A 20569-nucleotide genomic window follows, 5' to 3' on the forward strand; every position below is an offset into this window, starting at 1 on the left:
AGGTGGAATATTATCTGAATGGTGACAGATTAGGAAAGGGGGAGGTGCAACGAGACCTGGATGTCATGGTACTTCAGTCATTGAAAGTTGGCATACAGGTACAGCAGGCGGTGAAGAAGGCAAATGACATGTTCGCTTTCATAGCGAGAGGATTTGAGCATAGGACCAGGGAGGTCTTACTGCAGTTGTACAGGGCCTTGGTGAGACCTCACCTGGAATATTGTGTTCAGTTTCGGTCTCCTAATCTGAGGAAGGACGTTCTTGCTATTGAGGGAGTGCAGCCAAGGTTCACCAGACTCATTCCCGGGATGACGGAACTGACATATGAGGAGAGACTGGATCGACTGGGCCTGTATGCACTGGAGTTTAGAAGGATAAGAGGGGATCTCATAGAAACATATAAAATTCTGACGGGACTGGACAGGTTAGATGCAGGAAGAATGTTCCCGATGTGGGGGAAGTCCAGAACCAGGGGACACAGTCTGAGGATAAGGGGTAAGCCATTTAGGACCGAGATGAAGAGAAACTTCTTCACTCAGAAAGTTATTAACTTGTGGAATTCTCTACCGCAGAGAGTTTTTGATGTCAGTTCATTGGATATATTCAAGAGGGAGTTAGATATGGCCCTTATGGCTAAAGGGATCAAGGGGTCTGGAGAGAAAGCAGGAAAGGGGTACTGAGGTGATGATCAGCATGATCTTATTGCATGGTGGTGCAGGCTCGAAGGGCTGAATGGCCTACTCCTGCACCTATTTTCTATGTTTCTATGTCAGCACCTTCAGGGGAGGAGAGGGAGAGGAACCAGTGAGTGTAGAACTGAACCCAGCCAGAGTCAGCACCTTCAGGGGAGGAGAGGGAGGGGAACCAGTGAGTGTAGAACTGAACCCAGCCAGAGTCAGCACCTTCAAGGGAGGAGAGGGAGGGGAACCAGTGAGTGTAGAACTGAACCCAGCCAGAGTCAGCACCTTCAGGGGAGGAGAGGGTGTGGAACCAGTGAGTGTAGAACTGAACCCAGCCAGAGTCAGACATTAGTGAACAGTTGGGTCTTTACGACAATCCGTGGTCACTTTGTTGTAATGCTGGCCCCACAAATTAGCAGATTCATCAAGTTCAAATTAACCTGTCTCTTGGGTTCTCTCTCACACTCCCTTTTTCCTGGTTTAAATTAATTTTACAGTGTATTAGAAGGGGAGGATTTGCAGATGGGAAACTCAAATTGCACACCACATCATGGTCTGACAGAGTCACTTGATTCATCGGGACCTGAATATCATCGGCCTTTCAATATGGAAACAAAAAGCACCATTGACAGTGGGGAGAAATTGTACACGTGTTCTTTTTGTGGACGAGGCTTCAGCCATCCAGCCAGCTGAGACACCAGCGAGTTCACACTGGGGAGAGGCCATTCACTTGCTCCGAGTGTGGGAAGGGATTCACTCAGTCTTCAATCCTGCTGACACACCAGCGACTTCACAAGTGACTGCTGGGATTGAATTCTGCTGTTATTGCTGCTGTTAATCACACCCAGGATTGAACCATGTTCATTCTGACAGTTGGGGTTTGTTTCTGCTGATGTTAACTCCTATAACTGGACTGGAATTTAATATTCTGGATGAATGGGAAATAAATCAACTTTGCTTTTAACACATTGCTGTGGATTTTTGTCTTTCCCACCTGAGTGTTTAGCATCACCTGGTAAGCTCAGAGAGGACAATCTGGGGGTAGGATCGTACAGGGAGGTGAACAGAACTTCAACCTGGACACAGTCCTTCAGGGCCACACTGAGAGGGGCAAACGGCATTTTAGTCTTTCTCATCTCTCTGCACTGACAGCAAAGTCGCCGTGCAGGTTAATATTGAGCTGTGTAAGAAATGTGTCCCAGCCGTCTCTTCCATGGTTCAGAGCTCCTGGGCACAGAACAGAAGTCATCTTTAGAAATGAACCCCAGTGCTTTGTTTACTTTTTTCATGGTCTTATTAACTCGCGTCACTACTTTTAGTGATTTAAGTATCTGTACACTTCGATCCCTTTGGTCCTCGGCCCCATTTAGACTCTTATTTCCCAAATAGAATGTGGCCTCCTTATTCTTCCTACCAAAGCACACCACCTCACACTGATCTATACTGAAATTCATTTGCCAATTACACACGCATTCTGCAAACTTATTAACGTCTTGCATTTTGTCACAGTCTTCCTCAGTATTAACTCTATCTCCCAATTTGTGTCATCTAAAAATTTGGAAATTGTACTTCTGATTCCTGAGTCGAAATCTTTTATGTAAATGGTGAACAGTGGCCCCAGCACCGATCCCTGTGGTACACCACTGCCCACCTATTGTTAGAACAGTGGTCCCAGCACCGATCCCTGTGGTACACCACCTCCCACTTATTGCCAGAACAGTGGTCCCAGCACCGATCCCTGTGGAACACCACCTCCCACCTATTACCAGAACAGTGGTCCCAGCACCGATCCCTGTGGAACACCACCTCCCACCTATTGCCAGAACAGTGGTCCCAGCACTGATCCCTGTGGAACACCACTTCCCACCTATTGCCAGAACAGTGGTCCCAGCACTGATTCCTGTGGAACACCACTTCCCACCTTTTGCCAGTCTGAATAGCTACTCTTAACCCCTACTCTCTCTTTCCTGTTTTGTAACCAGCTTGCTATCCACAACAATATGTAAGATCTACAAGATGATCAAAGTCAGGCCGCGTGGAGTGAAGGGCCAGGCAGCAGAGTGGATGAAAAAATGCTTGCAAAATGGAAATCATTTGTTGGAGTTGAGGGTAGTTTGTTGCCATATTTCCATCCATTCTGTTACCTGACCTTTGACTCCACACGACCTGACCATGATCATTTTGTAAGACCGTACATACTGCAGACACAGTGCACTAGTGGTGAGAGGGGGTGGAGATTGAGTCCTGTGGCAGGGGCATTGATGAAGTGGATTTCTCTGAGTTTTGAGGCAGCGCTGGTGGCATTTTTCACCACTTTCCAGTTTTTAAAATAATCTTATTGCCAGTTTATTAAAGCCATTAAAAGCCTCTCCGATAGGTCGTACAATACAATGAGGCCTCATAGCTTTCCATCAGAGTTAGAATTACAGTTAGAAAGCATTTAGTGACTGAGCCAGATTGGGCCGGGCGTAAGTTGCGAGTTAGTGATGGAAAAGTGGCGGCCAGCGTACTTGGCTCCAGGACTAAGAACCCGGGCACTCAGGTCTCTGTGACATTGATTGATGAATTTTTTTCATTGCCCAGTCTCAATCGCAATGGTGGGTCATCTTGCTGTCGTGCGGAGGCGGGGGTCCCCAATGGAAGGCTCTCCACGCAGGGTACATAAGAACATAACAGATAGGAGCCAGAGTAAGTCATTTGGCCCTTCGGGTCTGCTCCGCCATTCAAGAAGATAATGGCTGATTTTCTACCTAAACTCCATCTTCCTTTACTATCCCCATAGCTCTTAATTCCCTTAGTTCCCCAAAAATGATCATCATCTGTCTTGAATCTACTCAACGGCAGAGCACCTACAGCTCTCTGGAGTAGAGATTTCCAAAGATTCACCACCCTCTGAATAAGAAAATGTCTCCTCTTCTCTGTCCTAAATGTCTGACCCCTTATTCTGCAGCGTGGATGAGCACGCAAATCGATTTCCGCACACAGAGCAGGTGAACGGCCTCTCTCCAGTGTGAGCTCACTGGTGTGTCAGCAGCGTGGATAAGCAAGCAAATCCCTTCCCACACATGGGGCAGATAAATGGCCTCCCCCAGTGTGAGTGCATTGTTGTGCAATGAGGGTGATGCCTGAACCTCTTCCCACAGTGAGAGCAACTGAACTGTTTCTCGTCAGTGTGAACTCGCTGGTGTTGAATCAGATCCACAGTGCTTTTAAAGCAGTTCGCACCATCGGATTATTTAAAAGATCTCTCATCAGTGTGAACCTATTGGTGTTTCAGAAGGTGTGATGAATTAGTGACTCCCTTCCCACACATGGAACAGGTGAACAACCTCTCCCCAGTGTGCCTGTAGCGATGAGTTTCCAGCTCAGACGGGTAACTAAATTCCTTCCCACAGTCCACACATTCCCACGGTTTCTCCGTGGTGCGGGTGTCCTTGTGTCTCTCCAATTTGGATGATCATTTGAAGCCTCGTCTACAGACAGAACACGTGTACGGTTTCTCCCCACTGTGAATGGTGCAATGTTTTTTCAGGCTGTGTAACTGGTTAAAGCTCTTTCCACAGTCAGTGCACTGGAACACTCTCACTCGGGTTTGTGTCTCGATCCTTTTCCAGTCACAGTGATGTTTGAAATCTGTTCCCACTGACAGAACAGACAAACATTTCTCCTTCCACATTCAAAGGCCAATGATATTCAGGTGGTGATGAAGTGAGTGACTCTGTCAGATCTTGACTATATGTTTGGTTTGAGTTTCCTGTCTGCAAATCCTCCCCTTCTAATACACTGTAAAAGGAGTTTTTAAAAATCATCACTGTAAGTACAGGATGAAAATTCAGAAGAGGCAATTCTAGTTTCAATGGAACATTCTTTCCTCTCTTGTTTCCCCCAAATCTGTAAATCTCTGTTCCACGCTCTCCCTCCTCCCTGTGCTTAAGTCTAAATCCATTGCACCATCTCCAACATTTTCCCTTTTGGTCGACTTCTCTCCTCCTCTGAAGGTGCTGACACTGTCTGGGTTCAGTTCTACACTCACTGGTTCCCCATTCCTCTACTCCCCTGAAGGTGCTGACTCTGGTTGGGTTCAGTTCTATACTCACTGGTTCCCCTCCCTCTCCTCCCCTGAAGGTGCTGACTTTGGCTGGGTTCAGTTCTACACTCACTGGTTCCCCTACCTCTCCCTCCCCTGAAGGTGCTGACTCTGGCTGGGTTCAGTTCTACACTCACTGGTTCCCCTCCCTCTCCCTCCCCTGAAGGTGCTGACTCTGGCTGGGTTCAGTTCTACACTCACTGGTTCCCCTCCCCTGAAGGTGCTGACTGTGGCTCGGTTCAGTTCTACACGCACTGGTTCCCCTCCGCTGAAGGTGTTGACTCTGACTGGGTTCAGTTTTACACGCACTGGTTCCCCTCCCTTGAAGGTGCTGACTCTGGCTGGGTTCATTTCTACACTCACTGGTTCCCCTCCTTCTCCCTCCCCTGAAGGTGCTGACTCTGAGTTCAGTTCTACACTCACTGGTTCCCTTCCCTCTCCTCTCCTGAAGGTGCTGACTGTGGCTGGGTTCAGTTCTACACTCACTGGTTCCCCTCTCTCTCCTCCCCTGAAGGTACTGACTCTGACTGGGTTTCGTTCCGCACTCACTGGTTCCCCACCTTTTGTGAAATGCTTTGGGCACTTTATTAAACATACACCCAGCAGAAGCACATTAATCTAATGGGAGATCACTGACACACGATCAGCCAGTGGTGTGGAGCCTCCTGAGAGTTTGGCACCATTACAGCCAGTACTTACAGGAGCTGGGACACGGGAAGAGTCCCATTAAAATCACTGGTCATTTGTTAACTAAAATAGTAATTTTGCCTTAATTTACAGACTCTCCCTGACCAGTCCCCATTTCTCCTCCATTTACAGATGCTCCCTGACCAGTCCCCATTTCTCCTCCATTTACAGACACTCCCTGACCAGTGACCATTTCTCCTCCATTTACAGACACTCCCTGACCAGTCCCCATTTCTCCTCCATTTACAGACGCTCCTTGACCAGTCCCCATTTCTCCATTTACAGACACTCCCTGACCAGTCCCCATTTCTCCTCCATTTACAGACATAGAAACATAGAAACATAGAAAATAGGTGCAGGAGTAGGCCATTCGGCCCTTCTAGCCTGCACCGCCATTCAATGAGTTCATGGCTGAACATTCAACTTCAGTACCCCATTCCTGCTTTCTCGCCATACCCCTTGATCCCCCTAGTAGTAAGGACCTCATCTAACTCCTTTTTGAATATATTTAGTGAATTGGCCTCAACAACTTTCTGTGGTAGAGAATTCCACAGGTTCACCACTCTCTGGGTGAAGAAGTTCCTCCGCATCTCGGTCCTAAATGGCTTACCCCTTATCCTTAGACTGTGACCTCTGGTTCTGGACTTCCCCAACATTGGGAACATTCTTCCTGCATCTAACCTGTCTAAACCCATCAGAATTTTAAACGTTTCTATGAGGTCCCCTCTCATTCTTCTGAACTCCAGTGAATACAAGCCCAGTTGATCCAGTCTTTCTTGATAGGTCAGTCCCGCCATCCCGGGAATCAGTCTGGTGAACCTTCGCTGCACTCCCTCAATAGCAAGAATGTCCTTCCTCAGGTTAGGAGACCAAAACTGTACACAATACTCCAGGTGTGGCCTCACCAATGCCCTGTACAACTGTAGCAACACCTCCCTGCCCCTGTACTCAAATCCCCTTGCTATGAAGGCCAACATGCCATTTGCTTTCTTAACCGCCTGCTGCACCTGCATGCCAACCTTCAATGACTGATGTACCATGACACCCAGGTCTCTTTGCACCTCCCCTTTTCCTAATCTGATAAACAAGCCTCCTGTTCGGCACCTTATCAAACACCTTTTGACAATCCATCGACACAACATCCACTGTATTTCCTTTCTCACTGCACTGTGTTATTTCCTGAATCCCTGCTGTCTGTCCTGAATCAATCTATTTCACAAACAAATGCTGCAACACTCCCTGACCAGTCCCCATTTCTCCTACATTTACAGACACTCCCTGACCCGGCACTTCCTGGTTGTCCCGGAGTTTGTGTCTGAAACTGGCGAGTAGTTGTGGGGAGGTGGATAATGTGGAGTGTTGTCTCTCGGGCATGAGCCCGCACTCGGCATGTGTGAAGACACCCCAGGGGTCGGGAAGAGCAGGGCGGGGCTGGAGCTAGTAGTCGGATGGTCCTCCAACCAATCAGAGCATGTGAGGGGCGGGGCTTGTGACACCCAGTGGGCAGTGCTGAGCCCGGATCTCCCTCATTGGATGAAACTCTGCCCCATTGTTGAAGCTGATTTCTCTCAAACTCCAGGAGGAAACTGGATCTTTCTGTTGTGGCTTTAAACAGATGGAACCCTGTGAGCTGGAGCAAATATTGCAGCATTTGTTTGTGAAATAGATTGATTCAGGACAGACAGCAGGGATTCAGGAAATAACACAGTGCAGTGAGAAAGGAAATACAGTGGATGTTGTGTCGATGGATTGTCAAAAGGTGTTTGATAAGGTGCCGAACAGGAGGCTTGTTTATCAGATTAAGGCTCACAGTATTAAAGGGAGTGGGGCAGTGTGGATAGGAATTTGGGTAAAGAGCAGAAAACAGAGAGTAGTGGTTAATGGATGTTCTTCAGACTGGAGGGATGTAAACAGTGGTGTTCCCAGGGTAAGTGTGGGGACCAATGCTCTGCTCAATGTAGAGAAATGATCTGGGCTTGGGTATATGGGGTACACGATCAAAATCTCCACGGAACATCAAAAAGGGCCCATGGCCAACTATGAAGAGGACTTTAAGTGCCTTCATTGTCAATACACCGGTTAGTAATTGGGGCAGGTAGATGTGAAATGAAATTTATGCAGAGAAATTTGCTGTGATAGATGTTGCGAGGAAGAAAAAGGGAGGAAATGTACATTAAATGGTAAAACTTTGAATGGAGTAGAGGAGCAGAGAGATTTAGGGTTGTAAGATTCTAACTAATTCCTTGTCTTATTGAGGATCGAGAGTCTAGATTTAGAACATACAAACATAAGAAATAGGAGAAGGAATAGGGCATCTGGCTCCTCGAGCCTGCTCTGCCATTCAATAAGATCATGGCTGATCTGATCCTGGCCTCAACTCCACTTTCTCGCCCGCTCCCCATAACCCTTCACTCCCTTATCTTTCAAAACTCTGTCTATCTCCACCTTAAATATATTCAATGATTATTATTAGCAACTTTAATCTTTTAAATATAATTTGGCCAGATTTTCTGTGCTCTGCCATATCGGAGTAAACATGCAAGTTCCGCATGTCCACAGTAACTGACATTAGGTCAGCCCGCTGGATGGAACCTCGGTCACCCTGAGGTTGATCTCCGGTGTCTCCAGTCCAGACTGCCCCCTTACATCAGTCTCCCCTCACTTTTATACCCTGCAGTAATCATCTCTGACACCAGACTCTTCTTTGTCTTCTCTGCTGGGTTTGGGCAGGAAGCTGGGAAAAGACAGCTGGAACTTCTCTAATCTGTGATTTACAAGGACACTTTCCCTGGTTCCCAGCAGTTACTTTTCTTCAGTAATTTTCTCATTATCACTAAACTCCCCTGCCTGCTGTTAGTTGTTATTTCTTATAGTTTCACAATTCTAGGTATAAACATCACACATTATAATCTAATCTATTGTGTTACTCACTCTGGTTTGAGCTTACATTGTTACATTAACAGACAAACCCTGTTCTTTCCCCTAATCTGATTACAGATTCCAACAGTGGGTTCAGTGAATGGAATATCTTATCAGTGTTGCCATGGCGACCTGTCTGCAGTGAATCGATTGTTTGAGTTTCTAACTCAGACTAAACTTCTCTTTCCCATGATGCACACATAAGTCAAAGTCAATGTATTTTAACCATTTTATGTTGATAAAATGGTTAAAGAAGCACATGGGATCCTAGGTGTTATAAATAGGGGTGTGGATTACAAAAGGGCAGAGGTCATATAAACCTGTACAAATCATTGGTTAGGCTGCAGTTCGAATATTGTCAGGTTTTAGGGATCTTACACCAGGAAGAATGTCGAGGCCCTTGTGGAAATATCAGAAAGAATTCACGATTAATAAGAATTTAACTCATGCTTGAGGGTTAAACCAGTAGACTCAGCTTCTCTTGAACTGAAAACAACAGCCACTTCAAAGGAGATGAGGATAAAAGCTGCCAAATAGTAAAGCCAAATTCAAAGGAGTGTAAGAGAGTGTGTGTGAATAAGTAATGTCAGTACACAGGGTCCCTATAAATGCTAGTGAACGAACAGAAGGTCAGTTGCAGGAATAATAGATGTAGGCCAAATGGCAGAGGGAAGTTACCTTAGCAGAAACACACTGTAAGAAACAGCAGGGGGTGTGGGAAGAGATGAAAAGACCTAACTGATCAAGATATGGGACATACACAGTAACAAAGACACCAGTTTGGTAATAATTCTTGGAGGCAAGACAGGGTTACAATAACAGAAGGATGTATATGTACAAAGATGAAATGTCAGCAGAATCTATCGAAACCGACACGTGTTTAGCTGAGAGAAGAAAGGCTATGACTAGACACAAGGTTTTGAAGGAAGTTAGCGAGAACCTCGGAATAACACTCGACAGCAGGAGCAGGAACCTCGGGTAGAATCCCTAAGCTGAAGTCAGATGGAGACTGATCACCTCGGACCGAATCGGGTAATTTCTATATAGGTTGTGAGTCCTATATTCTGTAGTGACTAATGAGCAGTGTTTGTTAAAGCATTTATTAAAGATAAGTTGGCTTGTGAATCTAGTGTTATAGTCTTTTGTTCAGGTTAAACTTACTGTGGGAACCCTAAAAGGAAAATTGCAAACCTCTTTGTTTGATCTTTTGAACATCTAGCAAATTTGGCGCAACACCTTGGAGAGGGTGCAGTGCGATTCACTGAGATGATACCAGGGAAGAGAGGCTTTAGTTATCCAGGGGAGATTGGAGAAACTGGGGCTCTTTTCATTATAACAAAGGGTAATTGGAGATCTGAGGGAGGTATTCAAAATTTGATCAGGTAAACGAGGAAAAACTATTTCCACTAGTCGGTGAGTCAGTAACTCGAGGGCATCAAATTCAAATCATCACCAAAAGGCTCAGACCCAGGGAGGAACTATCGAGCACACTGTACAACAATGTTTGGGACACTCACTGTCCCTCCAGATCTGTGTCCAGGGGAGGAACTGATGGGTTTCTCTTATCCTTGTGTTAAATGATGTTCTCATCGAGGTGATGGATATCAGCATCGGGGAATGGGTCATTCTGAACACCTAGTGTCTGCCTTAAGCGCTCTTCAGTCAGGTACAGCATGGGTTAGATACAGAGTAAAGCCCCTTCCACATTGTCCCATCAAACACTCCCAGGACAGCAACAGCACGGGTTAGATACAGAGTAAAGCTCCTTCTACACTGTTCCATCAAACACTCCCAGGGCAGGTACATGGACATGTTACCAATACCCTGGATACCAAGGCAAGGAGAGGCACTCTGGAAGGTATGGGGAGTTGGAGTTTGTCCATGAGACTAACCAAACTAAAATAATCATGAGTAATGATCGGGTGTCAGTCATGGCTTAGCGGTAGCAGTTTTGTCTCTGAGTCAGTAGGTTCTGGATTCAAGTCTACCTGTAAAGAATTGAGCACAAAATCTAGGCTGACATTCCAATGCAGTACTGAGGGATTGCTGCACTGTCAGTGTTGCCATCTTTCAGATGAATCGCTGAACCGAGGCCCCATCAGCCCTCAACCAATATCACTAAAACAGATTATCTGGCCAGTATCACATTGCTGTTCGTGGCAGCTTGCTGTGAGCAAATTGTATGCCGCACTTCCTATATTGCAACAGTGAATGCACTTCAAATGTACTTTGATGTTGTTGTACTTCATTGGCTGTAAAGCACTTTGGGACATCCTGAAGTGTTACATAAGCTCAAGTTATTGTTAAATGAGGGAGAAAAGTTCCAAAAAAGCAACAGTCGGTTAAAGGATATCAATCTTATATTGGAGAAATCAAGGAATTGACACACTGTGTGTTGGAATCAAAGCTGATTTATTTGTCAGATATCCAGAAAATTAAACTCCAACCCAGTTACAGGGGAAACAAAGCCCAACTGTCAGAATGAACACGGTTCAGTCCCGATATGATTCACAGCATGTGAATACGTTGGTGTTTCATCAGATCACTTCTGCTTTTAAAGCTCTTCTCACAGTCGGAACATTTAAATGGTCTCCTATTGGTATGAACAACTCGGTGTGCAGTGAGGTTGGATGAAGAAGTGAATCCTTTGCCACACTCAGAGCAGGTAAATGGCCTCTCCCCAGTGTGGATACGCTGGTGAGCCAGTAGGTCGGATGAATTTGTGAATCCCTTCCTACACACGGAGCAGGTAAATGGCCTTTCATCAGTGTGAGTGTGGTGGTGGCTCAGCTGGTGAGATGATTTCATGAATCCTTTCCCACACACAGAGCAGACGAATAGTCTCTCCCCAGTGTGAACTCGCTTGTGATCAGTAAGGTGAGATGAACAAGTGAATCCCTTCCCACAGACGGAGCAGGTGAACGGCCTCTCCCCAGTGTGAACTCGCTGGTGTTCAATGGGATTGGATAACTGAGTGAATCCCTTCCCACACACTGAGCAGGTGAACGGTCTCTCCCTGATGTGACTGCGTCGATGAGTTTCCAGCTCAGACAGTGATCTGAATCCCTTCCCACATTCCCACGGTTTCTCCATGGTGCGGGTGCCCTTGTGTCTCTTCAGGTTGGACGATCAGTTGAAGCCTCGTCCACACACAGAACCCGTGTACGGTTTCTCCCCGCTGTGAATGGTGCGATATTTTTTCAGGCTGTGTAACTGGTTAAAGCTCTTTCCACAGGCAGTGCACCAGTGAGTGTAGAACTGCACCCAGCCAGAGTCAGCACCTTCAGGGGAGGAGAACCAGAGAGTGTTGACCTGAACTCAGCCAGAGTCAGCAACTTCAGGTGAGGAAGAAAACAGCGAGAAGGAAGAAATGATGGCGATGGTGCGATGTGTTTGGCTTTCAGTACAGGGAGGACGGAGAGTGTGTGGGATGGGGATTTACAGCTTTGGGGGAACAAGAGAGGAAAGAATGTTCCATACAATCTAGAATTGTCTGTCCTTAATTTCTCACTCGGGGGTGTGTGTTTCAGTCCTATTCCAGTCACACTGATGTTTGAAATCTTTTCCCACAACCAGAATAGACAAACATTTCTTTCTCCACATCCAAATGCTGATGATATTCAGGTCCTGATGCATCGAGTGACTGTCTGATCTTGACAATATGTTTGGTTCAAGTTCCCTATCTGCAAATCCTCCCCTTCTGATAACCTGTAATAAGGAGTTTACAAAAGTCATCACTGTAAGTACAGGATAGAAATTAAGGACAGACAATTCTGGGAAGGCGCTTCCCAGCGCGCGGTGTAAGAGTGTTACAGGACAAATACATTCGGCACCGCGCCACACAAGAATAAATTAAGGCAGGGGACCAAAAGGTTGATCAAAGAGGCAGGTTTTACGGAGCGTCTTGAAGGAGGTAAGAGAGGGAGAGGTTTAGGGAGGGAGTTCCCGAGCTTGGGACCAGGCAGCTCAAGGCACAGCCATCGCTGGTGGAGCGATTATAATCAGGGATGGTAAAGGCCAGAATTAGAAGTTATCACGGGGAGCGGGGGTTTGTGAGACTAAAGGAGATCACAGAGATAGGGAGGGGCGAGGCTGTGGAATGATTTGTAAACAAGGATGAGAATTTTCAAATCGAGGCGTTGCTTAACCGGGAGCCAATGTAGGTCAGCGAGCACAGGGGCGATGGATGATCCTTACCTACGGATCCATTACAGACCCAATCCACGCTCCAACCCTCTTCTCAATCTTCCTCGCTGCCATGCTCCACCTCACACTCAACAAGCTCCCGCTGGAGTAGAACTGAACTACAGAATCAGTGGGAACCTGTTCAACCTTCGTCGTCTCCAGGCCAGATCCAAGACCACCCCAACCTGCGTCTGTGCACATACAGAGGCTGAACTCAAAGTCATACTCAACGTATTCACTGAGGCATACGAAAGCATAGGCCTTACGCTAAACATCCATAAGACAAAGGTCCTCCCCATCACACAGCACTGCCCCCCAGTCATCAAGATCCATGGTGCAGCCCTGGACAATGTGGACCATTTCCCATACCTTGGGAACCTCCCTTATCAACAAGAGCAGATACTGACGACGAGATTCCACACCACCTCCAATGCTGCCTTTGACCACCTGAGGAAAAGAGTGTTTGAAGACCAGGCCCTCAAATCTGCCATCAAGCTCATGGTCTACAGGGCTGTAGCAATGCCCACCCTCCTGTATGGCTCAGAGACATGGACCATGTACAGTAAACACCTCAAGTCACTGGAGAAATACCACCAACGATGTCTCCATAAGATCCTGCAAATCCCTTGGGAGGACAGGCGCACCACCAACATTAGTGTCCTTGACCAGGCCAACATCCCCAGCATTGAAGCACAAACCAGACTTGATCAGCTCCGCTGGGCAGGCCACATTGTGTGCAGGCCACATTGTTCGCATGCCAGACACAAGACTCCCAAAGCAAGTGCTCGACTCGGAACTGCTTCATGGCAAACGAGCCAAAGGTGGGCATAGGAAACATTACAAAGACACCCTCAAAGCCTCCCTGATAAAGTGCAACATCCCCACTGACACCTATGAGTCCCTGGCCAAAGACCACCCTAAGTGGAAGAAGTGCATCCAGGAGGGCGCTAAGCACCTTGAGTCGCATCGCCGAGAGCCACTCCATCTGGGATCCTCAATTTTATACACCTCAATTAAGCCTATCCTCAGTCACCTCTATTCCAAAGAAAAGAATGCCAGCCATCCTAACTTTCCTCATAGCTAAAATTCTTCAGTCCAGGTAACATCCTCTGTACTCTCTCCAGTGCTTTCCTGTAATGTGGTGACCAGAACTGTGTGAATACTCTAGCTGTGGTCGAACTCATGTTTTACACAGTCCGAGCATAACCTCCAGAGTCCTAAATTTACTGCCTGAAAGAGTGAAAGAGTAGTAGAGGCAGAAACCCTCATCGCATTTACAAAAGTACTTGGATATGCATTTGAAGTGTCATAACCTGCAGGGAAACGGACCAAGAGCTGAAAAGTAGAATTAGGCTGGATAGCTCTTTTTCGACCGCACAGACACGACGGTCCAAATGGCCTCTTCTGTGTTGTAAACTGCTATGATTCCATGACACCAATCACCTCCTGTCTGATATAAACCAACCCTCATCACTGACACTAAGTAGACTGCGAAAATATGTTAAAGGGTAAGACTGTAGAAACGCAGTAGTAAACATTTAAGGAGATATTTCATAACTTCTCAGCAAAGATTTATTCAAGTGAGAAATAAAGATGCTAAGAGAAGGATGAACCATCCCTGGCTAATGAAGGAAGTAAAGGATGGTATCAAATTGAATAAAAAGGCATTCAATGTTGCGAAGGACAGTGGAAGGCCAGAGGATTGGGAAATTGTTAGAAACCAGCAAAGGACGACTAAAAAACATGATAAAGACAGAGAAGATAGCACATGAGAGCAAACTAGCAAGAAATATAACAGACAGGTATATAAGAAGGAAACGAGTAGCTAAAGTAAACATTGGTTCCTTAGAGGATGAGACTGGAGAATTAATGATGGGAAATAAAGAATTGGCAGAGATTTAACACAAATATTTTGTATCGGTCTTCACGGTAGAGGACACTGAAAACATTCCAATAGTTGATAATCAAGGAGCTATTGTGGGGGGGGGCGGGGGCTTTAAAACAGCCACTATCAGTAGAGATAAAGTACTAAGCAAACTAAAGGGACTAAAGGTGGACAAGTCCCCTGGACCTGATGACATGCAACCTAGGATCTTAAAAGTGACTGCAGAGATAGTGGATGCATTGGTTGTAATCTACCAAAATTCCCTGAATTCTGGAGAGGTTCCAGCAGATTAGAAAACCGCAAATGTTACACTCGTATTTAAGAAAGGAGGGAGACAGAGAGCAGGAAACTATAGATCAGTTAGCCTACCATCTGGAGTCCATCATTAAGGAAATAGTGGCAGGACATTTAGAAAATCATATTGCAGTCAAACAGAGTCAGCATGGTAGCTTGGTTTTATAAAAGGGGAATCATGTTTGACAAATTTGTTGGAGTTGTTTGAGGATGTAACAAAAAGAGTGGATAAAGGAAAACCAGTTGATGTCGTATATTTGGATTTCCAGAAAGCATTTGATAAGGTGCCACACAAAAGGTTACTGCACAAGGTAAGAGCTCATGGGGTTGGGGGTAATATATTAGCATGGATAGAGGATTAGCTAACTAACGGAAAACAAACAGAGAGTCAGAATCAATGGGTCATTTCCCGGTTGGCAAACTGTAACTAGTGGGGTGTCGCAGGGATCAGTGCTGGGGCCTCAAATATTTACAATTTATATCAATGACTTGGATGAAGGGACCGAATGCACCACAGCCAAATTTGCTGATGATACAAAAATAGGTGGAAAGCAAGTTGTGAGGAGGACACAAAGAATCTACAAAGGGATATAGATAGGCTCAGTGAGCGGGCAGAAATCTGGCAGATGGACCATAATGTGAGAAAATGTGAGGTTATCTACTTTTGTAGGAAAAATAAAAATGCTAATTATTTAAATGCAGACAATTACAATATGCTGTAGTACAGAGGGAATCCTTCTCCATGAAACGCAAAATGTTAGCATGCAGGTACATCAATTAATCAGGGAAGGCAAATGGAATGCTGGCCTTTATTGCAAGGGGGGTGGAGTATAAAAGTAGGGAAGCCCTGCTACAACTGTACAGGGAACTGGTAAGACAACACCTGGAGTACTGCATAGTTTTGTTCTGGACTTGTCTCCATTCCCGTGCCGAGGGGATTGCTACAAGAGACTGGAGGGGCAACATTTGGGGACACTGATTCCCCACCAATTCCCATTGCCCTTCTTTCTGGTGGATAATGGAGGCGTCACTATGTGTAATGTGCAAGTCAGTAAGAATTGTCAGCAAGCTCTTTCTAATTGGAGATTTTATTCAGTGGAAACTTTCACACACTATTGTAGATTTTGTACCAAAGATCAATTTAAGATTAAAGTAAAAGTTGGTAATTTTATTTCAATCTAAATTTCTGTTGAGAGTCGCTGAATTAAGGGGAAAGATAACACAGCGTTTCTTAAATGGACACTGCAGCCCCGAGAACACCATCAGCAATATATACAGAATATTAAAGTACAGCCCAGTTATAGGGTTAATAACATCAGCAGAAATAAACCCCAACTATCAGAATGAACATGGTTCAATCGGGATGTGGTTAACAGCCTCAATAACAGCAGATTCCAACCCCTACAGTCACTTGTGAACTCGCTGGTGTCTCAGCAGATAGGATGACCGAGTGAATCCCTTCCCACACTCAGAGCAGGTGAACAGCCTCTCCCCAGTGTGAACTCGCTGGTGTTTCAGCAGGTTGTATGACATAGTGAATCCCTTCCCACACTCAGAGCAGGTGAATGGCCTCTCCCCGGTGTGAACTCGCTGGTGTATCAGCAGGTTGGATGACTGAGTGAATCCTTTCCCACACTCTGAGCAGGTGAACGGCCTCTCCCCAGTGTGCACTCGCTGGTGTTTCAGCAGGTTGGATGACATAGTGAATCTCTTCCCACACTCTGAGCAGGTGAACAGCCTCTCCCCAGTGTGAACTCGCTGGTGTGTCAGCAGGTCGGATGACCGAGTGAATCCCTTCCCACACTCTGAGCAGGTGAACGGCCTCTCCCCAGTGTGAACTCGCTGGTGAACTACAAGCTGAGATGAACAAGTGAATCCCTTCCCACACTCTGAGCAGGTGAACGGCCTCTCCCCAGTGTGAACTCGCTGGTGTATCAGCAGATCGGATGACCGAGTGAATCCCTTCCCACACTCTGAGCAGGTGAACGGCCTCTCCCCAGTGTGAACTCGCAGGTGTGACTGCAGGTTGCACGACTGAGTGAAGCGCTTCCCACACTCTGAGCAGGCGAATGCTCTCTCCCCTGTGTGAACTCGCTGGTGTTTCAGCAAGTGGGATGAATTAGTGAATCCCTTCCCACAGTCTAAGCAGGTGAACGGCCTCTCCCCAGTGTGAACTCGCTGGTGTGTCAGCAGGTGGGTTGACTGAGTGAATCCCTTCCCACACACAGTGCAGGTGAACGGCCTCTCCCCAGTGTGAACTCGCTGGTGTGTCAGCAGGTGGGTTGACTGAGTGAATCCCTTCCCACACACGGAGCAGGTGAACGGCCTCTCCCCAGTGTGAACTCGCTGGTGTATCAGCAGGTCGGATAACTGAGTGCATCCCTTCCCACACTCAGAGCAGGTGAATGGCCTCTCCCCAGTGTGAACTCGCCGGTGAGCTACAAGTTGGGATGACCCAGTGAATCCCTTCCCACACTCAGAGCAGGTGAACGGCCTCTCCCCAGTGTGATTGCGTCGATGAATTTCCAGCGCAGACGGTGATCTGAATACCTTCCCACAGTCACCACATTTCCACGGTTTCTCCATGATGTGGCTATCCTTGTAACTCTCCAGGTTGGACGATCAGTTGAAGCCTCGACCACACACACAACACGTTTACAGTTTCTCCGCGCTGTGAACGGTGTGATGTTTTTTCAGGCTGTGTAACTCATTAAAGCTCTTTCCACAGGCAGTGCACTGGAACACGCTCACTCGGGTGTTTGTGTCTTGTGCTTTTCCAGTCACACTGATAATTGAAATCTTTTCCTACTGGCAGAACAGACAAACATTTCTCCTTCCACTTTCAAAGGCCGATGATATTCAGATCCTGATGAAACGATTGACTCCGTCAGATCTTGACGTGATGTTTGGTTTGTGTTTCCTGTCTGAAAATCTCCCCTTCTAATATGCTGTAAGAGGAGATAACAAAACTCTTCACTGTCAGTACAAGACAGAAATTCACAATAGACACATCTAGTTTCCATGGAACATTCTTTCCTCCCTTGTTCTTCCGAAGCTGTAAATCCCTGTCCCACACATTATCCCGCCTGCTGTGCTGAAATCCAAATCAACACACATTTCTAGACTGTTGCTCCTCCACTCCCAGTTTTCACCACCAATTCTGTCTGGGTTGAGGTCCTACTCACTGGTACACTTCCTTCTCCTAAAGGGATGGACTCTGGCTGGGTTCACTTGTACACTCACTGGTTCCTGTCCCCTGAGTGTGGTGATTCTGGTTGGGCTCAGTTCGACACTCACTGGTTCCCCTCCCTCTCCTTTCCTGAAGGTGCTGACTCTGGCTGGGATAGTTCTGCACTCACTTGTTCCCCTTCCTCTCCTCCCCTGAAGGAACAGTGCAGATGGAGCTTTACTCTGTATCTAACCCGTGCTGTATCTGCCCTGGGAGTGTTTAATGGGACAGTAGATGGAGCTTTACTTTGTATCTAACTCTTGCTGTATCTGCCTGGCAATGTTTGATAGGACAGAGCAGAGGGAGCTTTACTCTGTATGTAATCCATGTAGTACCTGCCCATGAAATGTTTGATGGGACAGTGTAGACAGAGCTTTACTCTTTACCTAACCCATGCTGTACCTGCACTGGGAACAGTTGATGGACCAGGATAGAGGGACCTTTGTGCCATATCCTGGAGCTTTACTCTATACCTAAACCATACTGTATTTGCTCTGGGAGTGTTTGATGGTAATTGCAGAGCAAGTTTTACTCTGCATCTAAACTGTGCTGCACCTGCCCATGGAGTAATTGATGGGAAGGTATAAAGGGAGCTTTTCTTTATCTAACCGGTGCTATACCTTCCCTGTTTGATGGGACAGTGTCGAGGGAGCATTACTCTGTATCTAACCCGTGTTGCACCTGCCCTGGGATTGCTTGATGGGGTAGTGTAGAAGGAGCTTTACTCTGTATCTACCCTGTGCTGTAACTGCCCTGGGAGTGTCTGATGGGACCGTAAAGAGAGAGCTTTACTCTGTATCTAACTCGTTCAGTACCTGCCCTGGAGTGTTTGATGTGACAGTGTAGAGGGAGCTTTACTCTGTATCTAACCCGTGCTGCACCTGCCCTGGGATTGCTTGATGGGATAGTGTAGAGGGAGCTTTACTCTGTATCTAACCAGTACTGTACCAGCAATGGGCGTGTTGGTGAACCAGGGTAGAGGGAGCTTTATGCTGTATCTAGGAGCTTTACTCTGTATCTAAATGATGCTGTATTTACCCTGTGAGTTTTCAATGGTAATTGCAGAGCAAGCTTTGCACTGTATCTAAACTGTGCTGCACCTGCCCTGGGAGTGATTGATGGGAAGGTATAGAGGGGGATTTTCTCTATCTAACCAGTGCTGTACCTGCCCTGTTTGATGGGACAGTGCACAGGGATCTTTGCTCTGTATCTAACCCGTGCTGTACCTGTCCTGGAAATGTCTAATGGGACAGTGTAGAACATAAGCACAAAACTAACATAAGAAATAGGAGCAGGCCATACGGCCCATCGCGCCTGCTCCACTACCCAACACGATCATGGCTGATCCGATCATGGACACAGGTCCACTTCCCTGTCCGTTCCCCATAACCCTTTATTCCCTTCACTTTTATTCTCTTATCGGTTAATAAACTGTCTATCTCTCTCTTAAATGTATTCAATGTCTCGGCTTCCATAGCTCTCTGAGGCAGCGAATTGCACAGATTTATAACCCTCAGAAGAAATTTCTCCTCATCTCAGTTTTAAATGGGTGGCCCCTTATTCTAAGATTATGCCCCCTAGTTGTAGTCTCCCCTATCAGTGGAAACATCCTCTTTGCATCCACCTTGTCAAGCCCCCTCATAATCTTATACATTTCGATAAGATCACCTCTCATTATTCTGAATTCCAATGAGTAGAGGCTCAACCTTCTCAACCTTTCCTCATAAGTCAAACCCTCTCATCTCCGGAATCAACCTCGTGAACCTTCTCTGAACTGCCTTCAAAGCAAGTATATCCTTTCTCAGATATGGAAACCAAAACTGTACGGAGTATTCTAGATGTGGCCGCACCAATATCCTGTATAACTGTAGCAAGACTTCCCTGCTTTTATACTCCATCCCCTTTGCAATAAAGGCAAAGTAAATGAGTTGACGGCACAAATCATTGCAAATGGGTATGATTTGGTGGCCATTACAGAAACGTGGTTGCAGGGTGGCCAAGACTGGGAATTAAACATACAGGGGTATCTGACAATTTGGAAAGATAGACAAGAAGGGAAAGGAAGTGGGGTAGCTCAGTTAATAAAGGATGATATCAGGGCAGTTGTGAGAGATTATATTGGCTCTAATGAACAAAATGTTGAATCATTGTGGGTGGAGATTAGAGATAGTAAGGGGAAAAAGTCACTGGTCGGCGTAGTTTATAGGCCCCCAAATAATAACTTCATGGTGGGGCGGACAATAATCAAGGGAATAATGGAGGCATTTTAAAAAGGAACGGAAGTAATCACGGGGGATTTTAACCTACATATCGATTGGTCAAATCAAATTGCATGGGGTAGCCTGGAGGAGGAATTCATAGAATGCATACGGGATTGTTTCTTAGAACAGTATGTTACAGAACCTACAAGGGAGCAAGCTATCTTAGATCTGGTCCTGTGTAATGAGACAGGAATAATAAACGATCTCCTAGTAAAAGATCCTCTCGGAATGAGTGATCACAGTATGGTGGAATTTGTAATACAGATTGAGGGTGAGGAAGTAGTGTCTCAAACGAGAGTACTATGCTTAAACAAAGGGGACTACAGTGGGATGAGGGCAGAG

General features: G+C 46.3%; 1 protein-coding gene and 1 pseudogene across 1 annotated transcript; both read right to left on the reverse strand.

Annotated features, from left to right (window-relative positions):
* The window catches only part of LOC139274158 (zinc finger protein 850-like), a 79618-nt pseudogene that overhangs the window by 37654 nt on the left and 21395 nt on the right, over positions 1-20569 (reverse strand).
* Positions 10767-12593, reverse strand: LOC139273776 (zinc finger protein 436-like). Its single transcript, XM_070890860.1, has 2 exons — positions 12571-12593; positions 10767-12081 (listed from the first exon to the last, which is right to left on the reverse strand). Exon 2 carries the CDS (start codon positions 11464-11466, stop codon positions 10882-10884), a length of 585 nt encoding a protein of 194 aa, XP_070746961.1. The 5' UTR covers positions 11467-12081; positions 12571-12593; the 3' UTR covers positions 10767-10881.

Source organism: Pristiophorus japonicus, chromosome 9 (assembly GCF_044704955.1).
Source record: "Pristiophorus japonicus isolate sPriJap1 chromosome 9, sPriJap1.hap1, whole genome shotgun sequence".
In the NCBI taxonomy this organism is placed as follows: domain Eukaryota; kingdom Metazoa; phylum Chordata; class Chondrichthyes; family Pristiophoridae; genus Pristiophorus; species Pristiophorus japonicus.

What these genes read in the sequence shown, in the direction of transcription:
- LOC139273776 (XM_070890860.1), bottom strand. Translation starts at nt 11,466, where the DNA reads ATGGAGAAACCGTGGGAATGTGGGAAGGGATTCAGATCACTGTCTGAG.